Genomic DNA, 24,875 nt, shown 5'->3' with positions numbered 1-24,875 from the left:
TCTTTGTTCTTTTTGCATTATAATGGACTTAGCAAAGCTTTTTAGATCAACTGGTCCATATTTCTTTATCTTAAATACCTACAATTGATTTCATCTTAAATATGTTGCAGTCATCATTGCTTATAGGTTTTCTAGTTCGATAAGGTGTTCATGGACTTGTGGTGGTTTTGATTTATTTGGTAAAACATTTGGATGTTCTACACGTGCAGGTTCAGTTGAGACTTACTTTTAGAGTTAGATTTTGTTGATTGCTTGTTAATCTTAATTAGTGAGGTCAGCTGCAGCTTTGTGTTCTGGTCATTGGCAACACCCTGAAGTTATGCCTATCTTTGCATTGCATTGTTTTTGGTTTGTGTCTTTTACATCCTTATGCTTGCTGATAGTGAGATGATGTTGGTTCAGTTATTTGACATGTCTAACTACGAACTGAGTTCATTCTCTCTTAATTATTTAGGTTTTTGAAATTGACTTTATGTTAGCAAGCATATTTTTGATGCTTTTTGGGCAATCACAAATTTATATGCATTTTCTTTGGTGCAACTGTCGAGCACCTATATATGAGTGCTCGCAAAGAGATGGTCCTTGTCATCTAGAAGAAGTTAGAAAAGAATGGAATGTTTTCAGTAAATATCTGAAAACCTTGTTCTGACTTGTAATCCCATCAAAGAGGTTCATAGGCTTCTAGTCTGTCTATATTTACTTTATATGATGTCGCTATTGGGACAGATGAAGCTTTACCATTGCAATCTGGACTGTTTGATATTGCATTATGCTGGAGTGATGGTTGCTTTCTTTTCGTCTATTTTTCCTGAGAATTTATTTGTTAATGTACTTGGGAGCAGTGCATATTTCGGTTCTTGTGTCAATGGGATAAAGTTGTGACATGATCTCAACATTCTACATCTTTTTGCAGAAATGTGCATGGGTTCTTCGTTCTGTTTATACCTTGTGCTTTTGCTTTGGATGAAAATTTTCTTTTCTCAACCCACACAAAGCCTTTTACTTTTTGACACAATACCTCTTGAAAAATTCGAACTTTCATGTATGAACCTCTAACATGTGAAATAGACGCAAACGCATACACACTAAATGACATCACATTAAAAAAGAATGATGCTGCAACCATATTCTACCTTTTTAATTTTTTATCTCACTAGGAATATATATATATATATATTCAGAAAATGCTAATTAAGTCCCTTCTTTCCTAGTTTAAGAGCGTTAGTTTTTCAACAGTTCACAGTCTCCCCTCGAAGATGAGCATAACCAAATTCCAACACTCAATTGCCTTCCTTCATCTTATATAATTGAATTCCAGCGAGACCCGCTGAAAATTTGCCATGTTCTTTATCCCAGTTCATCCATGAACTCCTTTTCCGTTACGTATCTTTTTAACTGTGCAATGCTCGAAACTTATAAGCCTAAGAGATACCTTAACCCTCCTACAAGTCATCTACTGTCATTCCGTTTACGTAAACCTACGCTAGAGACCTTTCTATCATCCCCCTGATCATGAATAATCTAATCCTGTTCCTCCACCTAATTCAGTTGGAAATTCCCCGCCAGCTAAGACTTTGCATGATTAGTGAGCCAACCTCATAGGATTCTTGCATGTTTAATTCCCTTTTATTCATGGACAGAGGGCAATTCTTCTGAGCAATAGAAGCCGTAGGCGGTACAGGAGCCCATAATAAGAGCTTTAGTATAGGTATTTCGCTTTTCATGAAAAGAAATCCATAAGTATAGTCTTATATTTTTTAAAGAGATTATTTGATGAAAATTAAAAGTGAAATAAACTTGTGCCAGTCTTGGATGGCAAAAAAGTTTCATTAAGCTCACTGAAATAGGATTTTTGATTTATGTTTATACTAATACTGCAAATTATATGAGTTCTGGAACTTTTAGAACATTCGATTAATCTCTTCAAACGACAATTGCATTTCAGTTAACTCTCTTTGGATGCACAGTATTGTCCTTTGCCTGGGATAAGCATTAGCCATGTTTATGAGAGTGACGTTTAACTTGTAACATTACACCTGAATAAAAATAGGCTGCATGCAGTGGAGCTCAATTATTACTGATCCTACTGCTCCACTGAGCTCAACGGGCAGATTTGCTTTTTGAGAAAGTAGAGGAAGAGGAGGAATAAAAGAATTGCAAAGGAGTCCCATTCTTTTCTCTTTTGGTGGGGATTTGGTGTCTACCGACATATAATAGCTTTGTAGTGTGATTGGTGCCTTGTTATTTGAGTTGGATGAATGATGAGACATGTTTGTAAAGTATTTTTCGGATTTATAGGATCTGGTGGCCCATCGTCGTCGTGGAAGTGCTTGTCTTTCCCTTTCCCTCTTTTAGGTGGAGGGTGGAAAGGGGTAGAGAGTGGATTTATTAAATGGTTGAAAGATGCTTCTGTTCTTTATCTATTTTGGATAAGTGAACCAAAACATACATTTCTAACCAAAACATATCCTGAAACCTGTATCTATATCAGAAAATTTTATCGGAGTTTTATTTGGCTATTTATAGTCAAGCCTTTTCTTTAAATTTATTTTACTTGACATGGTAAGTTGCCGAGAAACTATTAAGATAGCTGTCATTACAATCATGCTGCTGGATATTTTTTAGGGATAGCAATCGGATCGGATCGTAAACAGATCAGGTCATAAACGAATCGGGTAAGAAAATCATCAACTCAAATCTGACCTATTTATTAAACGGATCAAAAATTCAAACCTGAACCCGACTTGTTTATTAAACAAGTAACCCGACCTGACCTATTTAATCCGTTTATTAACTATATTAAATTAGATTAAATGGATTAAATAGGTTAAATGGATCAAAAATAGATTAAACAAATTTTAAACAGATTAAACGGATCTTAAATGGGTTAAACAGATTAAACAGATCGGATTAAATGGATCAGAAATAAGTTAAACAGGTTAAATGAATTATCTGACTCAATCTGACCTGAATATTAAACGAATTAAATGGATCAGATATCTAAAATTCATATCCGACCTAATTATTAAACGGATTAAATGAATCGATCCATTTATGATCCAAATTCATTTAGTTTAAATCCAAACATATTTATGACTGATCGAATACGGATCGGATCATATTTTGCCAGCCTTAATATTTCTGCCAGTGATTAGAGAATCAGGGACAAGTTATTGAGTTGCAATTACTGTAACCATGGACAGGTAGATGAACATTGAAAGTAACATTTCTACTTGTTTGTTTATTTGAAACTATTTGACAATTTCTTTCTAAAGACAGCTAATTATATTGGCTTTGCTGACCCTTGGTTGTACAAAATTGCCGATTTGTACCTTGAGGTCATTGCTGATCCAAAAATTTTCTCTCTTCGTAGGACTTAACCAACCTAGAGTTAGGAGTCTCCAGTATTCATCTCAATGATGTTTTGTCGTCATCATGCTGCTGTTAGGACTTTCTTTCCCACCAAAAATCGGGTTCAACCTATTATCTAGACAACTGCTCACCATCATCACATGGCCTGAGAAAAGGGATGGTAATAATAGTAGGCTCCACATCAGATTTCATCATTGCTATTATAAGTGGATGGCCACTTGATGGATACTCATAAACTCATTTAGTGGGCTCCTGAGCCATAGAATAGGTAGACATGAGTGGTTCAGAAGAGGCATTACCTGTTTTCTGTGGAAGTATGATGTTTTCTATCATTAATGACAACTAAAAGGTTCTGTTGCATTATATAATTAGATAACAAAGCACATGAGAGAAAAGCCAAGATTCCCACATGTATCCCAAAATGAAAGGCCAAGAGTTTATATTACAGTACTTTGTACCTCTCAGATGATTATTGACTTAGGGGCACACATTCGAGTTCAATCTCTAATTCACCACGTTCAACATTTTGAAGTCTGAGTGCAATCTCCTGCTTTACCTTGCCGTTGTCAAGTGAAATAATACTGTCTTTGACCAACGTATTGTCATCACTGGCCAGCCATTTCCCAAGCTGCATGGGCTCAGAAATGGTAGAATTTTCATAAGCTTTGGCTGCTGATACCAGTGGCTGGATATCTATTTCAGCCTCCCCCATGCGATCGTCTGTTGAGAATGTATCCTTGTCGTATACTTGCTGCCAAAAGATATAAAGAAGATAACCAGTTCATGCTTTGTTAGATCCAAGTATCTGCAACATACTTGCTCAACACATTTTATGGCATGGATATATGGAGGACCAGTTTGGATTCAAGACTCCAAGTATATTCTGACAATAAAAAGAAATGGATGTATGTTATGGTAGATGTGCATTACGTGTGTTTTGATTTTATTTAATTAACAATAAGGGTTGAATTATATCATATTTTGTTTTGAATTAAAAATTTCACCAACATTCTTTTTGTTTGGCCACAACCTCAAGCAAGAGCTTGTATATGTGTGTGTGTGTGTGAGAGAGAGAGAGAGAGAGAGAGTCATGATTGATTGTCTGTTTCAGGACCCACTTGAAACAACCAAAATCATGACTTCGGACCTGGATTGAGATTACAGTCATGAGAATTCAATTAAGATTATATAACAAAATGGAGCAGAGAAAACAGCTCAAGCTCTTCTAGTTGCATATAGAAGGCACTATTACTTTCGCAGAAAAAGATACCTGTATTCTCCAATTCTTTTGGGTTGCAAGAATGGGATCACTATTTGAATGGGACATTCATGAACAACCAACAATTTGGTACGAGTAGGTTTAACCTCTACCTACCCAAAAGGTGATCCAATTCATTTTGAATCATTTGGATAATGGGAAAACTATAAAATTGGGAATTATGATAACTGAAATTTTTATAAAGTGGAACGCAAAATAGGACTTTTTTCAAAAACAATTGATTGCAACAAAAAATGCTTTTCTTTTCACCAAGTTATGGTTATGCGGCACCAAAAAAATCTTGTATCCTAGGTCCTTGTAAAGGTGAAAAGTCAACCAAGTCTTTTCCAAGATGATAAAATGATGTAAATGCAATGTGGTCTTCTAATTCTGAAATAAAGCAGGGTCGAATTTGAATAAAGAAGCATCTAGAACATGCAAAACATAGTGGTACTTGTTTATGGTGTACAGGCAATATGGATCAAATATGCATATGAATGATTTAAAGCTAAAGCATTATGGAACTTCTTTAAGAAGCAATCAATCTTCCCATGGAAGGAATTCAGATATATGCCATTCTAAAAGTTGGTCCATAACTGCTTAGGTTTGAGATAATCCAATGAAAATGATTATAATATTGTGGACTGGTCCTTCCATCTTGCTTCCTACGCCACCAGAAATCCATGTTCGCAAGAGATGGAAGTAAGAGCTACTTAAATAGGTGGTTGGCCACTGATTAATCAGACATTTCTGTTCTCTCTTTCTTATTTTTCAATTTGTTATTGCATCAATTGATCATTTGAATCTCATGATGAACTTTCACCAAAATAATGAAGAATCTCATATGAATGGCAAAAACTGTATTTTAAGAGGATAGGAAAAAGTGAGAAAAAAAAAGTATTACATTCATCTGACATTTAAAACCACTTATGAGAGTCCATGAGGTAGCCCATTAATAGGATCTTCATGTTCAGTGTGCTCTGGAAGGTAATTCTAGCAGCCCGGCAATATATTGGACCACAGTACAAAGTCCAGTGCATGAACCAAATACCTTTCTCTCCCCCCCTCCCTCCATCTATCTTCTGTGTGTGTAGTTAACGTAGAATCCTATTCATAGAATTCTATCTCAAAATCCTATTAGTGGAAAATCGGTGGTAGGCTATGTAAAAATGAAAATGTACGAAGCTAAACATGATCTATGGCATTGAAAATTTCTCTAAGTTAAAAAATACATGAACTACAGTCTCTTCCCTTGTCATCGAGTGGCCTTAAAATTTAAGGTTTTAACAATAAGTTACTATATGTGGATTTGTGTTGTAGCTTACAAGAATTCAGACTACTAAATTTAGTCTATATGTGTTTTAAAATAAGCAATCTAGCCTCCTCATCCATCTGACACATAAGCAAGAAACCTGCTAACCATATGAATTTGGTGCTTAGGCATTGATTAGATTAAAGTTACCACTGTAAATTTAGATGCCTATCACTTATTTTGCATTGACAAGTTTCAAGATGGAATCCTGATAGTTGAATTCTAGCCCAACTCTCTCTCTCTCTCTCTCTCCCCCCTCCCCCCTCATCCCGCCCCCGTCTTCTCACTGATAGTTGAATCCTGATGGTTCAAATTATTGGATGTTAATCCAAGGCGATTGCTTTGATTTTACTCTTATTTAGTAAATACAATTGGATTGATGAGGTTGTATTTGTCTTGAACTAATCAGGTGCAGTAGAAGCTAGCCTTAATAATTTGCAAATTAGATAGCCTGCTTCTTAGTCAAGATGTTTTCTTGCAACCCATGAATTTTTTGCTGGCTCCAGAGATGCAAAACTTCGTTGGCTGTAGAAGTTGTCCCGTGCACTCTCCACATAAAAACCCATTACCTCTTGGGCGCTAAGTAGCTTTATGGTAAATTTCATGTTAGAAATATAGAGGGTGAATTGATCTGGATCATCAATTTGCATACCGAAACTAATTCTTGGTTTTCAGAGGATACAAGATCTTTCACTTTTCACACAGTTCTAGAAAATATGGGTGTGATTCAATAGGCTCAAGGTTGCAGAATTGATGTCAACCAAGACAGCTAAGAGCCCAAACTCAACAATAAAAATTGAAAAGGATATAGAGATTTATTTCAAAATATCCAAGGAGAATGGATTGGCAATGCATAAACTCTATGATACTAATGATTATTTGATTGCATTACATAGGAAAACTGGAAGGAGATGACTAGAAGCAGTAAGGCCTAAATGGAATGTCCTACATTAACAAAGCTGATGAAAAATTTGTTAAATTGAACAGCATGATTTGGTTAGTCATTTCACCTACTATATATACATAATTGAAATAAATGAGTATCTGTCTCAAAAAATTCTTATAAGCAACACAATATTAAAGGGCAGTAAAATCTTCATCAAATAAAAAGAATGACATATGAAGTTGAATGAGAAAGAAAAAGACACCTCAGGAAATTATTTAGCAGTAGGTTCTTAGCCAAGGCAAAACCATAAGCCTTAATTGAACCAGGATGGGAGTTTTTAATAATTCACCAGTACTTAACATGCCTATATCTCCTTGATGATCAACTGCAAAATTCTCAAGGCATGGCTGTCCTGGAACAGGTATGGCCACAGCCATGAAAAGGTGGGTCTACTTAAGTAATCTTACCATTTTTTTCAACTCAAGTGAAATACTACAACCATGGGTCACGCTAGATAAAATTGGTCTAATTGAGGTTTCTCCAACGGCCGACTAGTTTTTGAAAGTTACCAAGTTTACAAAGTCAAATACCTCAAAACAGAGAGTTTGCAGGCAAAAATATATTTAAGAAGCCTCATACTTACATTCAATTATGTGTGAGATGTTGATATAGTTACTAGTTGCTGCACAAAGACTGTCTTGGTAAATTTATTATGACAAACCCATGATGACAACACATGAACATCATCGTTTGATATATGTTACTTTAGTTTACAAGAACAATAAAATGAAAATACCTATTTTAAATAAAAACAAAAAGAAAACTAGTATTTAGCTCCTCATAAGAGGCAAAAAAGAAAAGATGACCTTCATATCTTTAATTTCCTGCATCTCTTTCAAGAAAATTGATCTGAACAGATACAGCGATTATTTCACTAGACCAATTTGAAATGTTTGACAAACCCCTAATCTATAAAATCAAAAAGAGATATTTTAAATGCAAAATGTTGTCTTATGATCAGCATGAAACTCTTCCCATCCTGGCTAATAAAGGGTTATCACAATAATTTGTGAAGATACAATAGTTTGGAAAACATAGTTTGATCTTCCAGTTTCAATTTTCAATGGCTGAAACAAATTTGACCACCCTGCTGTTTGAGGGTCATTTCAGTTGTTTCAGAACCAGTACATTGAGAACAACCTTGTCTTGTTTGGAATCTCATGACACATATCACCATCTTTTTGATTCTCAGAAAACAACTTCTCAAAAGGTTTTAGCCAGTTGGCCATCCTGAATATTGGCAAAAATTGGCTTTTATACCTTTTCATCAGAGAATATTGAGTATAATTAAACATAATTTGATACATTCACCATCGCTTAAATATATCCTTTTACATTTAACAGAAAATGGATTAAGAAAAGGCCCAAGCCACAGAAGATATGAAATTTCAAGATTTTGGTCTTTAGCCTATGGAGGGAACGGAGCACAAGGGCTTGTATTTATGTTACAGAAATAAAATCATACCTAATTCTGTTCTTTACTTTCAGCTGAGAATAACAATAAAATACCTGCAAGGAATAGACAACTAGAGAAATAGGAGGAAGAAAGAGTAATTGAGAGAGGGAGAATGCTGAAAGAGAAGAGAGGGAAAGAAATGATAAAAATTACAAAGTATTAACCTAAACTTAAAAAACTAAGTTCCCACTTTACATCTGATTCCATGATTTCCAGCCTCTCCTTTTAATGGGATAGAGGAGCAGACCACTTATTAGGAAGGACTTCTTAAAAGCAAAGAAAATAAAATATAAAAAGATCACATTGCATCTTTTAGAAGAAATAATTGCCACACCAAAAAAGCTGACAAAGACTAATAATATTTTATTCTACAGTTCCCAATGGAGGAGCAAATAAAAGAGTAGATTCCAAGAAGAACTGATAAATATCATTTAAAATAATATATTAGGGATAAATTTCAACAGTTTCTGCTTCTGTATTTAAATTTTTAAAGATAGCAACAAGTATCATCTTGATCATGTCAGTTGCCCATTTTCCAAATGGCCTTTAACAATATACAAGCACTAAATTTTCAGTTTAAGCAAAAAATAGTGGGATATTCTTAGTCAGCAGAAAATTATCTTGGAAGAATGTGTTTGTTGGTTTAACAAATATTGTATCAGATGGAATAGCTCAGTTGGTCAGAGCATGTTGCTCTTAACCACAAGGCCAGAATAGCTCAGTTGGTCAGAGCATGTTGCTCTTAACCACAAGGCCAAACATTCAAGCACGTTCTCTAGTGTTTCTCAAAAAACAAAAAGAAAACAAAAGAAAAGAAAAAGAGAAAAAAACAAAGATTCTATCACTATGACTAACCAAATGTACAAGTAAGATGTTTAAGAACCAACATTAACTTCTGATGAAGGCTGTAGAGAGCTTCTCTAGGAAGACAAATACTGAATCTGGGAGTACTTGAATATATGAAAAACTATAATATTTTAGTCATAAGCATGTGAAAGGAACAATCAGTCTGAATATTAAAAGTGACCAAGCAAACTTTTGTGGAAGCTACAAAATTATATGCTTCAGAAGATAATGTTGTGTAGTAGAGTAGTTGAGAAATGACTGATGTCATTTTGGTACCTAATTACGGCATTCTGTTTCTGTAGCAATAAAGACCAGCTTACCAGCTTCAGAGGTGGGATGGGATCTGGGATTGACAACATCAGCCTTTCATTCCATATGGGATTCAAACTGCTCTTTATCACCCGTGTTTTCATTGTCTGCCATCATGAATAGAAAACTTGTATCATTTCAGACATGCATTATATATAAAGATTCAGCATAGTGAGGACTTGATTATGTTAAAAGTTCTTTACTTGGTGTCCCAAATTGAGGATAACATAAGGATCACTAGTCATCATATCTCGAACAGCTAAATTGGTACCTCTTATGATGTTGACCTTGATTAAACCGACAAATTCAACCATACCCATCTACAAAATTAATTTTGATTATAAGATTCAAAAGGAGTTTGGTTAGCAGATTCTGAAGTAGTCATATGCCAATGCAAACTAAATACTTTGGACCAAGGCAAACTCCATAAGTTTAAAAAGTTTGAATAATGTGAATCACACCGTTTTTTTTATTGCCTTCTGCTCAGACTCCTTCCTTCTCCAGCTATTTCGGAATGCATGACCTAGTCCATGACGGAGGCCAGTATGTTGTTTCTCGAAGCTTTTACTGGAAACATTACTCTGCAAAGTTGTGCTCAAACTACCAGGTGTTGTAGATACGATCAATCCATTAGAGTTTGAAAATTGTTGCAGCTCATATTTTCTCCTGAATATTCAAGAAATGAAATTAAAATTATAAATATTATAAGAACATTGGAGACAATTTTCAAAACTGCAGCACTAGAATGTACTTGATAAAATCAAAGCGTTCCTCTATAGAAGAATCCGGTCTTGGCTTTTTGAAATTTTCAGGCAAAAAAGCTTCATATCTCCTATTTACTGCAGCATTACCACCCGCATCAGTCAAAGAATCAACCTGTTCATCTGTCCACTCATCTAGCTTCACTGATAAGACCTGGAGCAGAAAGCAGTCAACTCAATTTGTATCACAATGTAAATGGTGCCCAACTCAGCATCATACGTGCACATTTCTAAGGTTAGTCTGAGGCCCTCTTTGGCTTTCAGGATGTTGTTTAAACAGGGATTGCCCCTTTAAAGTTTGTAATATCCATTAGCCACCTTGTTATGAAGGATCTTGGTTCTGTATTTTGTAATTTGTTCTTTCTTACCTTAATTATCATCTCATTCCTGTTTCAACATGGGTAATAGCACAAGTATATATAACAAAGGGTAACAGTATAGTGCTTTCTTTACTTGAAACTCTAAATTAAACTAATGAATAAGAAAATCATTGATGGGAACCCTAAACTTAAGTAGATGTTGATTCACAACTCATACTAGCAAAGGTTCTCTTTAATAGGTTAGTTACATTGAACTAATACACGCACGCACGCACGCACGCACATATATATATATATATATGTATGTATGTATGTATGTATGTGCATATATATGTGTGTGTATATATATATGTGTGTGTATATATATCTATAGATATACATATACATACATGTACATATACATATACATACATGTACATATACATGTATACATACATGTACATATATGTGTGTATACATACATGTACATATACATGTGTATATATATGTATATATACGTGTGTATATATATATGTACATATATATGTATATATATATGTATATATATGTGTGTGTGTGTGTGTATGTGTGTGTGTGTGTGTGTCTATATGTCATCGTTTCTTTATTCTTTCTAGATTCATTCCTCTGGTATATCATATTACAAAAAAATATTTACTTCATGCAAACTTCTCCTAGGCACACATTTTCGGTCACCGCAGTCCAATAGAATCTTTGTTTTGAGTTTTTTGACACTTGCAATTTGACAAATGCATTCCATTTAGTGTCACAAAAAAAACAAGAAATATCAGCATGAGAATTCCCGAGACGTAAAGAATAAATGCAGCAAATCAAAACAATACAGTTTCTGATTCTGACATGTTCTTCTGTTCTACCTAATAATGGTTAATTCACTGAAAATAAATGAAACACAAAATAGTCAATCAGAAAGTTTGGATAAGTCACAAAAAACACTGTTTAGATTTTATACCTTTGATATATGTACTCCAAGGCTTCTATGAACTCCAGAACACTTGATACAAATAAATACTCCAAGACTAAATGACCTGGATAGAGTAATTTGGTCTAATGAGATACAAACTTGTTGAATAAAGCACCAAAAATCATCAAGAGAAACAATACGGAGAATATCATACGGATCTATTTTTTATAATGAAAATATAAATAATTTCACTTTGCATAGTCCTAGAATATGAAGCCAAATTTTCAGATCAACATGCTATAGAGTGCCAACTGCCAACATATGTACTAGAGAATGCTAAAACATCTGCATGTCAAGAACAAGTGATGCATAAAGTTACAAATCAGGTTCTATCATTCTGATGTGCTATACTAATTACAGTATGAGCAGTGAACAAAGCAAGCTCAAATCCAAGTTCCAATCACATTGATAGGTCTATAAAGACATTCTTATTAAATTATTTGATTACTCAAACAAAATTTGCATTTTTCACCTAGGACAATGGGCATCTAAAAGATGGCTAGCGGCAACAAACATAAAGAAGGAATGTAAATTTTGCAAAAATATAAAATTTCCAGATTGACTGCATCTTTTGTGCAAGATAAAATATCCAATCAGAAATCCAAATGCGACATCTAACTAGTCTTGTATGATTTACTTTCTGGATTCCTCTAATGATCAACAATATTTGAAGCTCGCAGGACATGAAACTCCTCCAAGACTTATTTTGTGCCACCAATGTTCACATATGAAATATTGGCACTTCATGCAGAGGTATCATATACATTGGCTGAGGTGATATCAAGTACTATAATTTACAAATTGACAAAAGTACTGGGTTATAGTGAATGAACATTAATTTCAAGATGCCGTTGATATAAAATTCTATACAGACTAGAACTCTCTAAACGTTGTACTTGAACTCTCACTACAGAGGATAAGGGAGAAATGACGAGTATGATCAATAGTTGTGGCCATGTAGATGAACTTCTAAATGCAGTAGACCTTCAAAAATAAGTGGCTTTAGGTTTTTCATATCATCACAATTATCACAAGAATATTTACCAATGGAGTTCATGAGGAGGCCCTGTGATGATTGATGGCAACTTATTAGATGAGACTTGCAAATGCAGGTCAGTGAATGATATTACCATAATGAGGAGAAAAGCATTGGCCGCAGAAACGAAGCATATAGCATACAATTCCTAGCAAAACAAATAATGGTGGGATAGATTGATACCCCTCCTTTCCCCAACCCCCCAAAAAAATAATAACAAAGAACTAGATGCATGCATTTCCCCGAGAAATGGAGCAGGAGGGAAGTAGGAAGGCAATACATGTTCAGCATTGTATCACTATGATATGCCTTGGTTGGAAATTACACAACACAACTGAAAGGTTGACAATGCTGTCTAACTTAGAATGTTGGCCTACAAAGAGTCTAAGCTTATAAGATGACTGTTGTAATTATGATAATGACAAAGTAAATGCAAGAAAAGCTAAAAACAAGATCATGTTAGAAATGTGAACTCAAGAAGGATAAGATATTGCACCACAAAACAACAAACTGATCGAAAAGTAGTTGAAATAACATAAGCATTAAGTGTTTGAAACAAAGAAACGAGTAGGTCCTAGCAAGGAAGGTATGCGAGAAATTTGGTCTTTCAAAACTTAGTTGGAATCTGTGAGGAAGTACATGCAAGCTTGGGTTAGAAAATATGTAGTCGGTAATGTATTGGGTTACTTGTTGACCCATAATCCTGTCAGATTCTTTGCTGTGGCAGTGGAGGATGCGTGTTCTTCAGTCCTCCCATTCCTATGGTCTGGGTAGGGTAGACTGTTTGTTGACTTCATCATAGCTCTTCAGTATCCTCTATCAGTCTCTCTATAGGAGGAGAAGTTAGTTTCCAATACAACTCGTCCCCCACCCCCCGCTGCCTCTTTATTGTGCAGCCCTTATTTCTATTTATCTTATTTCCTAATTATATTTTATATATGTTCAATAAACTCCAAAGTCCATAACGTATAGAAAATCTTTCACTTGATTCAAGAATATAAGGGAAAAAAATGCTTTGCCAAAACTGTGAGTTTCAGATCAACAAAATTCACTGTTTATGGTATACAGAAACAGGATCTAAATGCTTTTTACTGAATAAAAGAGATAGTTGGGTTTGATCTAGTCATATGCTATCTACCTCTATATTCATGCCAATTATAATTCTTTAAGGAATGGATCAACCTAAAGTTGGTTCAACTAAGATCCCCTTCATCGATGTCATTGTGAGTTGACTTTGTTCATTTAAGATTCGCCGTCTTGGTACCAGACCTCATACCAGTGCAAATCTATTACTGTGTTGGTACGTGGCTGATTCGGCGTACTAAGTGTTGGTACTCCCCTCACACAAGTACCGAATTGGTACAATATAGAACGTCTTGCACCATCCGGTTCAGTACGATATGGCAAATCTTAATTCATTATGTCGTACATCATAATGAAATAAGATCCTTCTTTACCTTTTCTACCAGCAGTTCAGCAAGTTCAATGCATGTAAGAAAAGATATAACTTGCAATAACATTAAATCATAAATTGATAAAATAGAAAATTAAAAATGAAAAGATGAAAAATTGGAATACAAAAATTAAAATAGTAAATGGCATGATTAAAATGAAAAACATAAATGTAAACAAAGCAAACAAAAAGTACACAAATTTTGAATAAGATAAACATACCACAAAAAAAATAAAATAAAAAATGGTTTTTCATGGCCATCGACATCATCAGGTTTATAGCCCATTCTTGGAGAAGCCACCATTGCTAATTATCCACTCTCTTTTGTAACAACTTAGGAGATCATATAGCATCCACTATTTCCTTACTGAATCCCTTCATATAGTGTCCACTATTTCCTTACTGATTCCCTTGTTTTTTAGGGATTAAAAATAGAATATATATTGTTTAGAAGAACTCCAGGGATTGATTATTTAGGAAATAAAGATAGAGACATATTTGTCTTTAAATGAGATTTCTTTTTCCCGAGATTGCAGAGGTATTTTATGACTGACCGAAATCATTTTGGTCAGAAAAGATAATAGGCAGAGTCCTACAGGGAATATTCTGAAAATAAAAGTTCTTTTTTGTAATACAATATGGATAACAATATAGAACGCAGAAAAGTTTCTGTGCTTCCAGACCAAGAATGGTAGAGATTTGAAAAGCCAGTATGCTGGAGTACCCTATAATATAACATTCTAGATATCAGAACAAGAATAGTGCCATTTTGGAGTGTAAAGGAATTTGCCTACCATGCAGTCATGTTCCAGAAGTCTCCAAAATCCAACAGCCAAAAAGCTAGGGGGGTTTGGACACCACTGCTTCCCAACAATAATTCCTTCAATCCAAATTTCTAATTCATATTATACAATTTTTTCTAGAAGGAACCTTCGAACATTTTTTTGTATCCACCACCTTGGGACACTTGAGCCCCTGTTGTCAAACTCTCAGTCATGCTAGATATAGTTTCCTGGAAGTTATTATAATATGTATCAACTCTCCAGAACAAAAGTTGGCCAGGCGCACGTTCTTCCAGCACCATCTGTCTAAGCAGCCAAATGGCATGCCTAGTTTACACATTGCTATGATTAATATTTTTGGCCAGATCATTTGTCATTTCTATTTTTCTACAATCCTTTTTAAAAAAAGATGAAAACCAATAGATACGTAGATGCAAACATTTTGCTACTGAAAAAACTTATGTGAATATGCATTTTACACTCACCGTCACAATTCAAGAGTAACATATTCCAAAATCCAAATAGCCAGAAAATGCAACAGCTTAAGTGTATCACCACAGCTTTACATTTGAATACATTCTGTGATGTAGTAATTGAAGAATAACAGCAAGCCTCGAATACAGTATTTCTTCTACTTGAAGGCGGCAGGCACCATGAAGTGAAGTGCATCAATGCAACTGAACTTCATTGGATTAGAAATTGATTACACAAAGGAAACTCCAGATACAATAATTATATCAGAACAAGGCACCAAATCAAAGAGGTATACAATATTTTGGAGACTATGTTTAGCTGTCTCACAAAAAAAGAAGTTTCTGTGACTCACAAATCATTAGAGGATAATTTAACCAAAAAAAAAAAATCTTAGATTCTTATACAATCCAGATCAGCCCAGATTTCTCCAGGGAATTCTTCAAGCCAAATATAGTTCACCAGTAAAAACCACAGACCATCTTCGTTAAACAGTAGATAAAGTTGTAAAGGCACATAAAATGAAAAGACATCACATTACTATATGAGTATTTACATAGGAGTTCAATGTTAGATAACTGCATAATCTCAGTAACTCTCTATCAAAATAGAACTTCAAAATTAATTTTAAAACTTCATTAAGATTACCAAATCTGAGAATGATAAGAGATTAACCAGTAGTAGGCAAAAAAAATACATGACAATAAATTAGGAGATCTAACACAACTTGAAAACCAAGTTGGAATGCTCTACATACTACATAGTCAAATACATACACCCATTTTGGATCTGGAGAGCCACAGTCAGCGCAAAATCTGTTAGCCGGTAGACTCAACAGCTTTTCCAGCCTTCCCAGTGGGCCTGAGGGACCTACAAAATGGAAACAAGCCAAAGTTGAAATAGTCTGAAGTCATGGACAACCAAACTCATTGCATGATGTATACATTCTCTTGTATTGCATATTTTACACAATCATACACTGAATATAATAGAAGCACCCCAAAAATTAAAATTATAAAATTAAGTTTGGTTATCCAAGGACTATTATTCATTTATTTGTATGCATTATGCCAATGACATAGAATATGGACCGTAACAAGGTATACTAAATTACAGATATAAAATGACTAAGCTGAAACATAGATACAATTTCGGTGTTCAGGAAGAGTTAGGCTAAGAGCAAAGATCCAGAATTTGGAAAAGAATGCAGAGAATTTGCAAAAAATTGGGAAAAAATCGGATAAGAAAAGATATAAGAAAATTTAACAAAAAATAATGTAATATTATTGATATATTTATATACGTATTGATGTAAGAAAAAGCATGAAAGAGGGAAGAACGAGAAATAGAATAAATCATCACTAATGCCAGCAACACACAGCAATGTAGTATTATTACAAGGCTTTCTTAAATTATTCATGAATGTTATGAGTAAATTGTAAATAACTGAATAATTTTTTATTAATTCATATTACTCAAGAATAATTTGGAATTGTTCTGCAAGTAATAGGTTATGAATACTTTGAGACTTTTTAATAAATTTGATAATATGTTACACCAGTAATATGTGAAAGATTCCTACCTTCTTGGAGCTTCCTACGAGGTCTATGGAGCAACATCCAAAATACGTGGTTTGGAAGTGCTTGGTTTTGTTGATAAAAATATCTAGTTTCGGTCTTGAAAATGTTCAAAAAACTTTCAGAAATGGCCTTTATTATAAATCATGTTGATTATCCCGTTTTGATTATATCAATGCCACTGGTCACATTTTGTTAGCAATATTTGTCTATGATATATTAATGATTAGCAAGAATGGAACAAACTTAGAAACTAAGGATTTTCTCTGGAAACAATTTCCAACCAAAAGTTTGGGCAAAACCACCCTCCCAACCCCATCCCTCAGCGTCAGAGTGGCACATTCACAAATAGGCATTTGTCTTCTCCAACCTCCAGAGTCTAGTCACTCTAGTAAGCTGAAAAATAAAGCTTTAATGCATTTGGTATGCGGTTGAATAGAAAAGCAAGCTATAAATTTAGCAATTAGTACACTTGGTATGGCATTTTTTATGAGTTCTAAAAGTTAGTTTATTCCAAAATCAACCCTACAGTCTCCTACTTGGACGCAGCGGTCTGAATATTAAGGCACTTCAGCAGTTTGCCAGTAAGAGGACTCTTGAATATATCTGTGCATATTGATTAGAATATACTCCAGAAGATAGAAAATTCACCAACTAAATATTAGATCTTTTGTTGGAGACAATTTAGTGACTTTAAGCAAGACCATAGTGTCATGAATCCTCCAAGTAAAAAAATTCCAAGATACGATTCCTGTGATGTGACTTGATGTAATGCAAACTAAACAAAACTAAAGTAAAGCACCCAATGAGATAATGCTACAATAATCAAAAAACCCAAGATGTAGCAAGTCAACCACTAATTTCATCTAGAATTAAAGGAGGAAAGGTCCACTGCCACTTCATCATAGAAATTTGAATGAAAGGAAATATGCATAATATTTGTCAACAGAAGATGAAGACTTATATTTGTCCGTTAAAACTCTTGAAAGAGACCAAGTGTACAAGTAACTCAAGTAGGGTTATTCAAAATCTGTCTTAGGTCCAAGCGAGGTGTTGAATGGTGCAAGTGATTAACATGTTGACAGTATTATCTGACTTCATTGAAAGATTAACAAAATATTGTTGATTTTTACTTGGCAAATTTATCCTCTCAATTATTTTTGCATAAATTTGAATCAAAAAAAAATCTATCTATCCATGAACCATTCACAACCTATTGATGTATTACAAATTAGGTATCCATTCTACAATTCTTGCTGTGGTGTTGCCACAAGTATTATTTTGCCTTTTTTCCATACTTGCTTTTATTAGATAGGTAAATATACACATATACCTACACTTTCATTCTTTAATTTAATACATTGCTGGAAGTGTCTTACTTCCTCCTTATTCCTTCAATATACACACACGCACGCATATATACATACATTGTTAATTATTTATTTTTGTTATTTTCCTTTTAATATTTGATAATCTGAGTACCTTCCAAACATTTGATAGATTTTTTGCATTATCTAAATGCCAAATCTTTACCCGTAGCCAAGTTGTTGCCAAATGCTGAACTTGCTGGTATCATTCTCAATGTTTATTTATGTCTTCCTGCATAAGCGGTCCCATTTGGGTTGATTATATTATAATTCAAAATTACTTAATTCAGTGTTATGGATCAACAATGATAGAGGATCTTTTCAACTTTTTACATCCATTGGTACTCACTGTTGTTTGATTAAAAAACTGACCACAACAGGTTGTTCATCAAATCCTTGCTACAGTATTTCTCCATTCTTTTTTTCTTTTTTCTTTTTATCTCTTTTTATACATTTTCTCCTCCATTACTTAAATTTCTTGTAGTCTAAGATGGTAAACAAAAATCTATATGCTACCATCCAAGCTTACAATAACAATGCCAGATAAGATTCGATGAAATTATAGGCCAGCTACATCACGAAAGTTTGAAACATCACATCAAGATCAAGACTCTCCACGCTGGATCCGAGTCATTCTTATCCATTTTACTTATTTCATTCATCAAAATAGTTAATGGCAAATTGGTATAAAACCAATTCACTCTAGAGATTAATTCCATATGTACAGTATAGCAAAATTAGCCATAATAAACATATCTTAGTTTTTCTTTATGCTAAAAGCCTTGAATAAGTATCCTGCTTTATTAATTTATCATGTTCAAAGAATTTACATAAATGTTCAGCTTTAACAGCTGGTAAGGCTTCACCAGCTTTCAGAAAAAGGATGAATATATAAGAAGCTTGGTAGCTTGCAATTTAATATTTAAGCAGAAGAAGCCTATCATCAGCAGAAGAAGATGCAAGCGAAAAGATCCTTCTTTTTTTCTTTTTTCTGAAGATACAGTTCATTGCTGCTTAATATTATTCTTTTTGATTGTTTTTTCAGCAACTATTCTTCTTAAATTTTGATTATGGGAGAATTGTATTTATCTATTCATCCATGATGTGTTCCAGTTTGCATCCCTTTTCTGGGGGTCCAACAAATGTGATTAAAAATTAACTGTTTATAACTTTTATTCCTTTGTTGGAATTTATATGTAAAGGTATGCAAAATAAGGAGATTACTTTTCTATTTTTGGATAGTTTTTCCTTTGGGACAATATAGGGACCTCGTGTAGGTGGCTTCCCCACTCCCAGTATCCTATTTAGGTGTTTGTGTTTGCAACCTAAAAAAAATAGGGTTTGAGCACTCTAACGGAGAGTTCATATCCTTCAAAATCTCTCTTCTACATGACTGTAATCTTCCACTTTTTTCACCTCCTTTTCATCTTTCACTCAAATGAAGAAAAAGGGATTCGTTGTTGCTTGGATGCTGAGCCACAAATGCCTAGAAGCAAATAGTTGCTGATTTTTATGTCATAAAATACCATTTTGTTTTTAAAAAAAGGATTGATCTTGCAAATTTGTGCTTTAAAGGCGCCTTCAACACCATAATTCCGTTTTTTTCTGTCATCCTTAGCGCAAAAAATTGGTCCCATCATTTCAAAAGCTTCATAAAATTTCCATCCAATTGATTTTTAACGTCCAGGAAAATCTCCTTAATTCAGAGCGCATTCAATGAAAAGTATTTTCAAGTAACTAACAAACCAAACACCCCAAATTTCAGGCATACTCTGCATTTGAGACAGAGGAACTACGGAAAAACAGAGCTATAATCCAAATAAATGCAGCTTTGACCATTTTTTTGTTGCAGCATTACATTACCAACAACCCCCTCTACCTCCCCCCTCCCCCCACAAGCACACAACCAAAAAAAAAAAAAAAAGGAAAAAAAAACAACCCACTTCTTACAATTATCATGTGACAACAATGACGAATATACCATGACCAATATAGTAGTACAATTTTACAAAAAATGTTTAGATCATTAACACAAAAAAAAAAAAAAAAAAAAGAACCTGGATGGTCGTCGGGGCCGTGATTTTCCTGATGAGTAGCCATTTACATAGTATGCTCCGAATCACAGCAATATTCTTCTGACAATAATCATCACCCTGTGCTTCTACCTTTCTCCTTCAACCAAAACAAAAAAAAAAAAAAAAAAAAGAAACAACAAATAAATGGCATGACAAAATTGCATAATTATAAATCAAACACGAAGGTCGATTGATCTCAATCTTGTAAAAGAACAAAACAAAAGGAAAACCAATTAACAAAAAAGAGAGAAGGGACTGCTACCTTCCTGAGAAGACCAAAGGAATCATCACATTGGACGGATATAAGGATCATCCATCGACCTAAAAAACAACAAACTTACATAATAACATTGAAACCAGGAAATTGTAATTTACTCTATAGATTTGGGAGAGAAGGAAATCAATGAGGATGCGTCCTCCCACGTCTATCGTTCTTAATTTTTTATTAATTATTTATAAGAAAAAAAAGCTTGTGGCCACAAAGTCAAAGCTGAAGGAATGGAACGATCGAAGATTAGTAGATGGCTTGCGGATTGGCCGATGACCCGAATTTTGTTTTGGTTAGCGACTTCACCACCTGCTCGAATTATGGCCGTCGGATTGAAAAGAGAAAGCTGGCGCCTGATGTGCCCAAATGACGGAACCCATGGGAAACTATGGATGGCCTTCTTAACGAAAACGGTGTCCGTTATTTGTTTGTTTTTAGTACGCTCTCATCTCTCGCCACCTGAGGAAGAAGAAGGGGTTCGGTTCCGATTAACACTGGCTCTTGGGAGATGCATTGGATATAGGATGGTAAGTGAAGATTAATCCCATCGAATGTCCAAAAAGGGGAAAAAAAATGGATTGTGGAGTGCGGACTCTATGCGGAGTCATGCACCTTTGGCGTATATGAATGGTTCTCATTTTTCAAAAAAAATATATTAAAAAAAATTATCTACAATGCTTTTTTATTTGTAGATCTCTCAAATAAAATAAAAATTTTAATTGAAAAAATTATACCAATCAGAATTGTAATTCTTATATTTTTGCGTGTGAGATTCAAAAGAGAACTCAAAGCGATATTTCGTTCCTGATAACTATTATGATATAGAAAGAATGGCATCATTAGCTATGATGAGTCAAAATAAATTTTAATATATATATATATATATATAAATTATTTTTTATAAATAAGATATTTTTAAATGATAAAATCGTGAGAAGATCAAAAAATAAACTAAAAACCTCTCCAAAATGCAAGAGAAAATAAAAAAAAATCAGATCAATTCTTAAATTTTAATTAAAAATTTCTTCTTATGTATATTTTTCTTCACTTATGGCCAGTGTTATTTCAATCCCCAAATTCTAATTAAAATTTAGAATTCAATTCCATTTGAATCAAATCAAATATAAAGAAAAATCTATTTCCAAAATAATTGGATTTTTCAAAACCAACCATTTACTTTCCATATTAGTTATCATATTCATTATACTCCATATTTTCAAATTATAATTTTATTAAATATTTATAAAATAAAAAATAATAACTTAAACAATATAAGATAAAATCATGCACTGAATTATATCTCAAAAAAAATTTAAAAAAAAATTGAACATGAACACAAATTTTAATAATCAAGTATGGATTCAAATCCAAAACTTTCTCAGTTTGATGGGTGGGAGTATGAACTCGATTAGTTTAATTGAGTTTGAACGTGGATATAGGATGCATGTGACATGAGTTTGACCCGAGACGTAGTAAAACCTCAGATCCTTCAAATCGTTGGAAAAAATTCAGCCGGAAGAAAGAATTCTTGAAAGCCTTTGATATGGGTGACGAGGCTGATGTGAGGTTTTGACTGTAAACCGAGTGACAGAAAAAAAGACTTGTGCAAAATGCGATTAATATAAAAAAATTATTTATCTAAATAATTTAATTTTTAATTTATTTATCAGAATGATATAAAATCGATAAAATACCATTTTGAATGACGTTTTATTATAACCACGATATTCCCTATTTTTCACATAGTCTACGTAAAAAAAAATTAAAAAACAAAATACCAAAAAATATGGTATTTTTAAAAATATCATTGCATTTTTAAAAACGCCATTCCAAATAGTATTTTTAAAAACATCATATTTTTTGACTTTTCTCCCTCCCAAAAAAATGATAAAAAATAAAAAAAAATTAAATTTATAAAAAAATAAAAATTTTAATTTTGATAAAAATAAAAATTATCATTTAAAATTAATATCTCCATTTCAAATTATCTTTTTAAAAAAATATCTGAAAAAAATTAGTGTAAAAAAATTAAAAATACCATTAAAAATTTTAAGAAATAGAAATTATAATTCTAAAATTTAAGAAAATAAAAATTTTAATTTTAATTCAAATAAAAATCATCATTTCAAATTACAATCTTTTTTAAATTAATTTTTTTTAAAAATATCTTAAAAAAATAAAAAAATAAAAATTATAACTTTGAATGAATTTTAAAGAATAAAAATTTTTATTTTAATTCAAATAAAAAAATAATTTTAAATTATTTTGTTCATTTAATTTTTTTTTTAAAAAAAATATCTCAAAAAAAAATTAAAAAATTAAAAAAATTAAAAATACCATAAAAAATGAAAAAAATGAAAGCCAAATAAAAATTATAATTTTAAATTTAAAAAAAATAAAAATTTTAATTTTAATTCAAATAAAAACCATCATTTCAAATTACTTTTCCCATTTCAAATTAATTTTTTTTAAAAAAATATGTCAAAAAAATAAAAAAAAAAGTGCCATAAAAGAGTAAAATATTTAAAAATTGAGAAAAAAATAAAAATTATAATTTTTAATTTAAAAAATAAAATTTTTAATTTTAATTAAAATAAAAAATATCATTTCAAATTACTTTTCTCATTTCAAATTATTTTTTTTAAAAACTATTCCAAACAAAGAAGTAAAAATTGAAAAAAAGATGAGAAAAAAATAAAAATTCAAATGTTAACTCAAATAAAAAACATAAATTTAAATTATTTTTTATTTAAAATTAATTTTAAAAAAATATATTCCAAAAAAATTTATGGGGGTTAAAAAGGATAAATATCAAAAAAAAATATCAAAAAAATTAGAAAAAAATAAAAATTATAATTTTGAATTTAAAAAAATAAAAATTTTAATTCAAAAATTTTTCAATACCGCACCGTATGTAGCTATTTGTGTCTATACCAGACCGAGATGTACCAGTGCGGTCCGATTCATCTCATAATTAAATTATTCGATATACTATTATTATTTACATTATAATTTCTATAGTAATTTTAGCATAACTTTTTTTTCCTAATATTCTGAAATATATTAGAGTATGTGTAACCAAATCCACAAAGCATAATATCCGATCACTTGAAATTAAATAATATAAAATAAAATCAATAATTAATAATATTAAATAAAATAAAAATGTTAAGCGTACAAAAAATAGTTCAATAAAAGTTTCAAAAATACTAAGTACAAATCTAAAAAAGACTATGTCCCACAAGGACGTCGTGGTGCCCATGGTCGCTTGGACCTTCTCAGGAAGGTCCTCAACGGCTGCTCCTGCTGTGATGGCTCCTCCTCTATATCAGTGGAGAAGGTCTGCTGGTCATGCTGCTCAAAAATAACAGATGCTGTCGGATCATTTACAGACTGAGTGACCCGCTCAACCCTCTCATCTGGATACACGGATGGGCCGGAAAAGAAAGTATTATACTCATGTGGCCAACTGGTATCCGATGATGTCATCTGGGGGATGTAGGAAGAAAAAGGTACTGCCATCTGTGGATCAAAAGATGGTGGCATCTGTGCAGCATCTAGTAATGACATCTGTGGAATATGCGGTGATGACATATGTGGAACATATGGTGACGGTGTATATTTCATATCTGGCGCATCGGCTGCTCCATACCAAGGCGCACAGCTATATGGATTAACACCAATTGCCACCAATATTCCGAAGCTTGTTCTCTCTATCTCACGCAGTATCCAAATCCGTTCGTTCTCATCAGTCGTAGATAAAGCACGACAAGCATCCAATACAAGACCTGACATAAAATCAGTCTACAAAATAAAAATAAAACAGTCAATATACTGTAAAATATAAAATAAAAATATAACACAAATAACATAAACTAATTTTCGTAGTCTTACCAAAAGACGCACAGCAGAACTCTCATCCTCGTATTTGGAAACTGCATACCGAGACTTTCCAATGACTCGCATTATAATGCTAAAAAATCAAGCCACGTAGTCATCGGTATATGAATGACCTCTCAAAATGGAATCATCATGAACAGTGTGATCTCGACGTGCATTCCAAATATCGATGTACTCTGCATGTCTGATACGTCAGTCAATACGAGCTCTCCCTCGTCGATCAATACGATGAAGTCTCTGACTGGTATCAAACTACTCTGGGATACCCTGAATCTGACCAAACTGTCGCAGGACACGATCGGAAAGATGCCACTCTACCACATCAAAATAAATAAGTGGCACCCTAGCAGTCCATATGTCATGGTCCAACTATACACATCTGCGGCA

General features: G+C 33.1%; 1 protein-coding gene across 2 annotated transcripts; it reads right to left on the bottom strand.

The window, feature by feature from the left end:
• Window positions 1-3,674: 3,674 nt before the first annotated feature.
• LOC105057632 (probable ADP-ribosylation factor GTPase-activating protein AGD11) lies at window positions 3,675-21,027 on the bottom strand. 2 transcript variants are annotated; one of them, XM_019854934.3, is made up of 9 exons: window positions 20,583-21,027; window positions 20,303-20,410; window positions 16,078-16,171; window positions 11,548-11,623; window positions 10,251-10,414; window positions 9,961-10,165; window positions 9,703-9,819; window positions 9,511-9,606; window positions 3,675-4,123 (listed from the first exon to the last, which is right to left on the bottom strand). In XM_019854934.3, the coding sequence occupies exons 2-9, from the start codon at window positions 20,343-20,345 to the stop codon at window positions 3,842-3,844; spliced, it is 1,077 nt and encodes a 358-aa protein (XP_019710493.1). In that variant the 5' UTR covers window positions 20,346-20,410; window positions 20,583-21,027; the 3' UTR covers window positions 3,675-3,841. The 2 variants fall into 2 exon arrangements, with proteins under 2 accessions (XP_019710493.1, XP_010938593.1); XM_010940291.4 differs by having other exon boundaries at window positions 20,303-20,417; window positions 20,583-21,025.
• Between the last annotated feature and the right edge of the window lie 3,848 nt (window positions 21,028-24,875).

The sequence above is a fragment of the Elaeis guineensis genome, chromosome 14, assembly GCF_000442705.2.
Source record: "Elaeis guineensis isolate ETL-2024a chromosome 14, EG11, whole genome shotgun sequence".
Lineage (NCBI taxonomy): Eukaryota > Viridiplantae > Streptophyta > Magnoliopsida > Arecales > Arecaceae > Elaeis > Elaeis guineensis.
The sequence above is the reverse complement of the archived record's forward strand: the minus strand, read 5'-3'. Positions and strand labels throughout refer to the sequence as shown.